The sequence below is a fragment of the Phasianus colchicus genome, chromosome 6 (assembly GCF_987193195.1).
Source record: "Phasianus colchicus chromosome 6, bPhaCol1.hap1.1, whole genome shotgun sequence".
Lineage (NCBI taxonomy): Eukaryota > Metazoa > Chordata > Aves > Galliformes > Phasianidae > Phasianus > Phasianus colchicus.
Window position 1 is genome coordinate 21,148,192 of NC_143441.1, and position 8,142 is coordinate 21,156,333.

The window sequence follows — 8,142 nt, forward strand, 5'->3', positions numbered from 1 at the left end:
CATAAATACGCCGAGCTGTCAGGGGCATAACAAAGCGACATGCAACAGCAAAAAAAAAAAAAAAAAAAAAAAAAAAAAAAAGATTTTCAGGATGGGAGGATCTGGGGGTGCTCGTCCGGCACACGGGAGGGCCGGGAGCTGGTGGTGGTGATGGGATGATCGCCGCTTTGGGTCAAGTTTATGGGTAGTGCAGTGGTTCAAGGTTGTGAACGGATATCTGGAGGTCGGGGAAACGCATCCGCATTGCTGGGAGGTGCGGAGGGTATTAAAAATGGAAATCATTTCGCCCTAAAAAAAAAAATAATAATAATAAAAATCCGACGTTTACCGCGAGAGAAGAACGTAATTTCTTTTTCTAGAGATCGCTCGCATTAGAGGTATGACCTTAAATATATATATATACATAAAACAGCCAATAAAGCATTTTTCCCAGCACAAAAAGGCGCCGTGGCTCCGTGTGCACACTGTGCAATCCGACGTGAGATTTTACGGCCAAAGACGATTCAAGCGGAATTGTAGGCCCCGGCTTTTATTATCACGGTAACAAATAATACAGCAGAGTTACGACGGAGATCCAGTTAACCCTCCCGCTCCCCGAGCCTATCCTAGAACAAATCAATACACGAAGCAAATCTGGATTTCCCAGTCAGTTCCTCTTATCTGGCTTCAGAAGCTTTGTGGCGAGAGGAGCAGAGCGGCTCTCGGGCGGTCGACGGGCAGGAAGGAAGAGGGAAAGCACCCGAAAGGCCCCCGGGAGGCTCTGCTGGAGCCTTATCTGGGGCCCCGGCAGCGCTGTTCCGCCCGGTCCTCGCGGCGGGGTCCCCGCGGCACCTGGGCGGGGGGGGGCCGGGCCCTCCCCGGGGAGCGGCGGCCGCGCAGAGCGGAGCTCGGGAAACCGGAGCGGGTGAGGGGAGCTCTTCCCCTCCTCGCGAAGGCCGGAGGGGGCCTCTCGGGTTTCCGCGGCTCCCGGGGCGGGGAGGACCGAGGGAATCGGCGCGGGGGCGAAGCGGCCGCGGTCCGGGGGGAGCCCCGCACCTCGGGGAGCGCTCCGCGGCGACAACAGGGCCGAGCGGCTCACGCCTCGGTGGCGAGGGGAGGAGGGAGGGAGGAAGGAGGGAGAGAGGGAGGGAGGAGACGGGGCCCCTCGGCCCCCCCCCGGCCGCGCCCGTGCCCCGCGCGGCGGCCGCCGGGCCGCGCCGTGCCCGCGCCCGTGCCCGCGCCCCCGGGCCGGGACCCGGCCCCGCGCGGTTATTGCATTATTTAATTATCTCCACTTTATTCCTTCAGATGTTTATCAGCTGCTTTGCATATCACGTGGGGGCGGGCGGCCCAATGAGGGCCCGCCTGGCGCGACACTGGCGCGTCAGCCTTGGTCAAGTCCCGGAGATTTAGTATCTCTTTTTTCAGTCTTTGGGGCTTTTAAAAAAGAGCCACTAGTCTCAATGCGGAGCGGGCTATGACAGCCTCCGTGCTCCTCCACCCCCGCTGGATCGAGCCCGTCATGTTCCTCTACGACAACAGCCTGGATGAGATCAATAAGAACATGGACGGGTTTCACGCCGGCAGCAACTTCGCGGCGGCTGCGGCGGCCAACCCGTGCCGCAACCTGATGGCTCACCCCGCGCCCCTGGCCGCCCCCAGCGCCGCCGCCTACACGTCGAGCGAGGCCCCCGCCGCCGGCATGGCCGAGCCCGCTGTCAAGCAGTGCAGCCCCTGCTCCGCCGCCGTGCAGAGCTCCTCCGGCGCCGCGCTGCCCTACGGCTACTTCGGCAGCGGCTACTACCCGTGCCGCATGACCCACCACAACGCCATCAAGTCCTGCGCCCAGCCCGCCTCCACCTTCGCCGACAAGTACATGGACACGTCGGTCTCCGGCGAGGAGTTCACGTCGCGGGCCAAGGAGTTCGCCTTCTACCAGGGCTACGCGGCCGGGCCCTACCAGCCGGTGCCCGGCTACCTGGACATGCCCGTGGTGCCCACCATCGGCGGCCCCGGCGAGCCGCGCCACGACTCCCTGCTCCCCATGGACAGCTACCAGCCGTGGGCCATCACCAACGGGTGGAACGGGCAAGTGTACTGCCCCAAGGAGCAGAGCCAGCCGCCTCACCTCTGGAAGTCCACCCTCCCGGGTAATCCACCTGCGCTCCTCTCGGCCCCCACCCGCTCGCCCCCTCCCCGCTCCCGCGTCCGGGTCCCCCCCGGACTCCCCCCCGGCTGCCCCGTCCCCGCCCCGCCCGCGCTCCCCGGCCCCAGCCCGCCCCGGCGCCGCGGGGATGGCACCGGTGCCGCCCCCTCCCCCGCGCCCGACGCATCGCGCCTCGCCCGCCCGGGGCTGCGGGAGAGGAAACAGCTGAGAGGGACTGCCGGGGCTGGAGCCCGCGGGGAAGCGCGCCGGAGCAGAATTTTCCATAAGCGTTGAGGCCGGGACTGCCCCTCGCAGGGATGAGCCCGGGCGCTGCCAGGACCGGGCCCCCCCGTGCCGCTGAGCCGAGCCCCGAGCGCGGAGCCGGGACCGGGGAGGGGGGAGGGAGGCGGCCGGAGGAGTCGGCACCGAGCTCGGGGCCGCCGGAGGATGTCCCGAGCGGTCGTTGCGATTTTCTAACGCTTGTCGCTTGGTTTTTGTGTTGTAGACGTCGTTTCGCATCCCTCGGATGCGAACTCGTACAGACGTGGGAGGAAGAAGCGAGTGCCCTACACAAAGGTGCAGTTAAAAGAACTCGAAAGGGAATATGCTACAAATAAATTCATAACCAAAGACAAACGGCGGAGGATATCGGCGACCACGAATCTGTCAGAGAGACAGGTCACAATCTGGTTCCAGAACAGAAGGGTCAAAGAGAAAAAAGTCATCAACAAATTGAAGACGACCAGTTAATGGATTAACCGTGGAGAAGCGGCAGCTCGGAAGGATCCGAACTTTTTTTCTTTCTTTTTTTTCTTTCTTTCTTTTTTTTTTTCTTTTTTTTTTTCCTTTTTTTTTTTTTTTTTTTTCTTTTTGGTGTTCAGATTTAAATAATTATTAATAATAATTAAAAAGAAAAAAAAGAAAAGAAAAGACAATGAACCTCTTCTCTCAGAACAAGCGATCTGTATCCTTGGAATTATAGCATTTTTGAAAAAAAGATTGCTGTAGCAAATGGTTAAAGCTGACAGTTCTCCCGCAATCCCAAGCAGACAGTGTAACTGCCAAACTAAAACCCACATCCCCCGCCCGAGAGAAGCGCTTGCAGTTCAGACACACCATTTTCCGAGCAACTTGTAAGTACTTCGGTGACCTTCCTGTTTGAGAACGCTCGTCGTGGCCACGATGGGAGCTGGTGAACGTCAGGAGCTCGATGCGTACACATAAGCTTGTTTTCTTCCATTGCAATCCAAACTGTATGTTGAATGACTGCTCAGGTAAACCATAGTGAAAAAAAATACAATTACTGTATGTTTTAAAGCAATGCATTTAGTGTTAAAAAAAAAAAAAAAGATTTTTAAAAAAGTAATAATAAACCTCGAAGGTACTGAATAAGGATTTCAGAGACATCAGTAATGAAGGAAGCTCTGTGGAGGATCTATCCTGATAGCAAATTAGAACCATCGCACACAGTGGGGATAGAAAGGGAAATATTTGCTTGGAGATATCTGTTGGTTTTATTATTTTTGTTTCCAAAAGATGATTTCTTGTCATCTGTTTTGTTGTTTTGTGTTCCCCCTCAGACCGTACAATAGATACGTTGTAAAGGACTCTGCCTATTTTAAACCTCAAATGATCTTCTAGAATAAATACTTTAAGTCCCCGGAAATTTGTAGTTGTTTGACTCTGGGTGGATACCAAAACACCACCATTGGCATTCCTGCATAGCTAAAAAATAAATCCCTCTGTGGAAAAAAATACCCGAGAACTTTGAACTGAAATACATTTTTTTTTTTTCCCCAGAAGTATTTTGATTTATATAATCTATATTTTGATCTATAAGTAATTAGTCGTTTCTCCTTGTTTATTGTCTGTTATGAGGCCGCAGTAGGACGTTTAGGGATTCTTTTTACAGCACCTTTTAATCCAATCAGTTATTTCAACCAGCACATTATTTTGTTTTTATTCACTATAAGAAGCTATTGTGTAAATAAAAGACAAAAAATCAGCGCACTGTGAAAATGTATTTGTGCACCCTCATTTTTTTTTTTTTAAATATTTCTACTGAAAAACGAAAATCCAAGACATGTAGATAGGCATAGTAGTATTAATACTGTTATAATAAAATAGTCACTGTAATAAAACCTGGAAGAAACACTCTTTATTTTTCGATACCTACATGCATTCCATAAGAAAGTGAAAAAATATAATGTATGACCTGTCATGGGACTGTGCTACTGTTGCCTTCCATTGTGTAGCTTATATACAGATAGACGTGTGCGTAGAGATGTATCGGTGGCTCTTTTACTTTGTTTTCTTGATGGAGGGTGTTTGTGTGGGAGCAGGCCCGCCCGGTAGCCGGCGTTTCTAGAGATGCGCAGTGATGTTCGGGAGAGCTTTGCAGAGGTTTTGGGGCCGGGGGAGGAAGAGGAGGATGGCACCAGCAGCGCAGGGCGGCCCGCTCCGGGAAATGGAAGCCGGAGAGCAGTCCTGGGGCCGCGGGGGCGGCGGCGGAGGGGAAGGTGGGGGCACTGCGGCGAGGCCGGGCCGGGGAAGGCCCAAACCTTGACCTTGATGGGAAAAACGCCGGTTTGTGACCTTGACTTTTGACAGCTCCCAGCGCCGCCGCCGCCGCGACCGCCGCCGCCATTCGCGGGACGATGGCGCCACCTGGTGGCCGCGCCGTGCCCGCACCTGGCCGCGTCCGCGCAGCATCCCCGGAGCCGGCTGCAACCGCGCGGCACCGCGCTCGGCGTCGGCTCTCCGCGTCACCGTGCTCGCGTATCTCTTCTTGACTACGGTGCGTGAGGGAGGGAGAAAGAAGGCGTAGCGGTTGTGCTCGGCTCTCCCTTCTCCGGAGGTGGTGGGGGAGCGGCAGGCCCGGCCCGGCGTTGAAAATCGGTGTCCGTGCGGTGCGCGGGGCCGCAGCGCCACGGGTTCGGTCGGGTACAAAGCAGAACCGCTTTCGCCTCCTGTCTCCTTCGGTGGTCTGCAGCTCTAATTAGAGTTATCGAGGAACCTTTACGGTATGTTTAGAGGGTATCGGATGCCGCTGGCAGTGCAGACTTCTAGACTTACATTTCTGAAATTCAAAGGGCCGTACCTCTGCCGAGGGCTTGCTGGCGCTCAGACTGGAGCATAATACATCTGTGCCATAACTTACAAGGAAAGTACCTGCAGGAAAGCTCTCTGTTTTCCAGGAAGCCGCCATGCTTGAGGCCTGTTGGAATGGCAGGGCCTGGGAAGCGCGGAGATGGCTCAGGCGGTGCCAGGCCTCTGGCACCCCACAACACTGTGACATGAGAACACCGATGCACCCATGTAGGAGATGTTTGGGAGCTCTCTGAGTGAGGTTTCCCCAACTTCTGTGCGGGAACAGCAGGAGAGAACTGGCCATGTGGTCTGTGGGTCTCGCCCTTGGGCTCTGTTGTGGGGTGACAGCGTTATTCCAGGAGGGGACTTGATGCAGTCCCCATGGCAAGGCTGAGGGGGAGCAGAGGCCACGGAACTGCGGGGCCTCTGGCTGTCAGGGCCAAGCAGAGCCCGGCTGGGATGCCAGCAGCATCTACGGCCCCACTGAAGTGCAGCAGCCTGCCCGGCCCCGGGCTGATTTTCAGCCCAAGAGCTCCACAAAAATACCGTGCTGGGACTGTTTGGACCCTGGGAATGGGTTCTTCTCGGTTGCACCATGCGCACAGGTCTGGCGATAGCTGCTTGCATGGAGTGTACCTGCGGCCGGCCGGCAGATACCTGAGACAGGCAGCAGGCAGGAAAGCTCATTGCAAAGCTTCCTTCTAAAGGAGCCAAATGGCCTGGAGAAAGGCACTTGTGACCTGCACTTGTTCTCGAACAGAGAAGATAATTCTATTTATCCCGTTATATTTCGCAACCTGTGTAATTATGGCATGAGACACGCCGCAAATTGCATGTATTTCAGGTCGGAGCTGAGGGCGACAGGCACGACTCGAGCCCGCGGTGATTGTGAATCTGTGGCAAGAGCTTTTCATACCGTGCCCCAGAGCGATACAATTCAGGAGACCTTGAAAGAAAAGCTCAACGAGAATATGGCCGACTTTAGTACAATAACCGCTTAAAAAAAAAAAAAAGAAAGAAAGAAAAGGAAAAAAAAAAGAAAAATTTTTAAAAAAAGAGGAAAGAAAGGGGGGAAAAATGAAGAAAAAAAAAAAAAAGTAACATGGAATCGTAGCTACCGCTTGGAGATTATGTTTTCACACTGCAGTGCTTACCGTTCAAATCTGCTAAGCATTTTTAGACCGTGGATTAGCGAACTCGAATTCCCACTACCGTTCAAATAGCTGCGTCGCAGATATATTTCACAGGGTAAAAAGGGGAGAGCTTGACTTGTGACCGCTGGCAGGAGTAAGGTGACATTTTGGACCGGACCCCCGCTCCCGTGCGAGGCAGCCCGAGCTCTGCAGGAGGAGCGGAGCGGTCGCGTTTCCCCGCGCAGCGCACGGCCCGGCCGCAGGATTCGGGCCCGCGGGCGGCGGAGCCGAGCATCCCCGGGCCCGGTGCGTCCCCGAGGAGCTGCGGTGACCCCGCTGCCTCCCCTCGGGCTGCGGGACACGGCCCGGAGCGCGGCGGCTCTCTCAGGTGAGTGATGGCCGGGACTGCGGGGCAGCGGGCGGTGCGCCGAGCCGCGGGGATTGCTCGTGTGCGGGGCTCGTGGGAAAGCGTGTAAAACACCGCTACCGCGTCCCACCTCTGCCCGCAGCCCGCAGCCCGCACCCATCGCCCCGTCCATCGCCGCGTGTTCGGGGCCTCGGGTGGAGATGTGTGTGTGTGTGTTCGCGTTATTTATTGCCTTCATTTACCGTCCAAAAGCTGTTGGCACATGCATTTTCAAGTACAAATTGCTGTTGTAGTACGTATTCCCCTCTCACCAATCCGCCGCCAGAGTGCTCAAATGCATCTTTAATATGTTAAATAAGAAAATTTTCACCAAGGAAAATAATGAAGCCCCGGGACGCATTGCTTCACGTCGTCCGTCCATATACGGGGCTCGGAAGGAATTAGTATTTATATTCCTCGCGTTACCGGCAATGTTTTAAGACGGTGGTGGGGAGCTCATTGTCCTGCCTTGTTGTGCGGAGACAGACCAGCAAGGGTTTTAGTTGAAAGCATGGAAAAGTATACATATATATACCGGAAGAGGGATTTGGAGACAAAACAAACACAAAACTAGAAATCCAACTGCGCACAAACCCAATATTTTCTCGGCTCCCCCAGAAATACAGCCGTTGCCCATAGAACTCGATGTGAGGAGGGACACTGAGGGACAGAGAAGCTCGTTACTGCTGTACAGTGAGAGCCTCCATCGAAACATTCACGTCAGAGCGATATTTCATTCCCAGTGTAAAACGCGAAATACAATTCAAGATAAATATTTTTAATTACTTCGCTTTCACTTCAAATAATTCTTGCAAGTTTCGGCGCTGATACTCGAATTCCGAGTGTCGGCTCTTTTTTTGTGTATGATCACCCAGCTCCTGACGTCCGTAGTCCCTATAACTGGGAATTCCCATGGACAGAACTGGGCCCTTCGGCTGCGATGCGGGCAGAGGGCACAGCAAATGTTTTGTCTTTTTTTTTTTTTGTCCCACCGAGGAAAGAATTCGTATTTTATCTATCCAATCTATCCGCTCCTCGAGCTCTTGGCAGAAGAGAAGGTGGTTTGCTGTGGGAAATAAACTCTGACAGGAGCATATTTCCGAAAAAAAAAAAAAAAAAGAAAGAAAGAAAAAAGAAAAAGAAGAGGAAGAGAAGGAGAACTGCAAAGATGTCTCTTTTTCCGCCTTCTTTATCTCTGAAAGACTTCCGCTTAAGAACGAGGAGCCCTTCTGAAGCGAAGGGGGGGAAATATGGTGCACAACATTGAAGCATTCAAAAAAAAATCGCCCCGTGCTTCCAGAGCGGGGGCTTTATTTTGTGTACGAACGAGCGGGTAAGCATCTCGGCCTTTAGCCTATAAACTGAAGCTGAGGGGGGAAAAAACGACT

The 8,142-nt window shown here is 53.9% G+C and overlaps 1 protein-coding gene across 1 annotated transcript; it reads left to right on the forward strand.

Annotated features, from left to right (window-relative positions):
* Nucleotides 1-1,456: 1,456 nt before the first annotated feature.
* On the forward strand, nt 1,457-2,888 carry HOXA13 (homeobox A13). The gene is made up of 2 exons (XM_031590018.2): nt 1,457-2,129; nt 2,631-2,888. Exons 1-2 carry the CDS (start codon nt 1,457-1,459, stop codon nt 2,873-2,875), a joined length of 918 nt encoding a protein of 305 aa, XP_031445878.1. The 3' UTR covers nt 2,876-2,888.
* The last annotated feature ends 5,254 nt before the right edge of the window (nt 2,889-8,142 follow it).

What these genes read in the sequence shown, in the direction of transcription:
- HOXA13 (XM_031590018.2), top strand. Translation starts at nt 1,457, where the DNA reads ATGACAGCCTCCGTGCTCCTCCACCCCCGCTGGATCGAGCCCGTCATG. An exon ending in CTGGAAGTCCACCCTCCCGG is followed by an intron (nt 2,130 to 2,630) that starts GTAATCCACCTG and finishes TTTGTGTTGTAG; the next exon opens with ACGTCGTTTCGCATCCCTCG.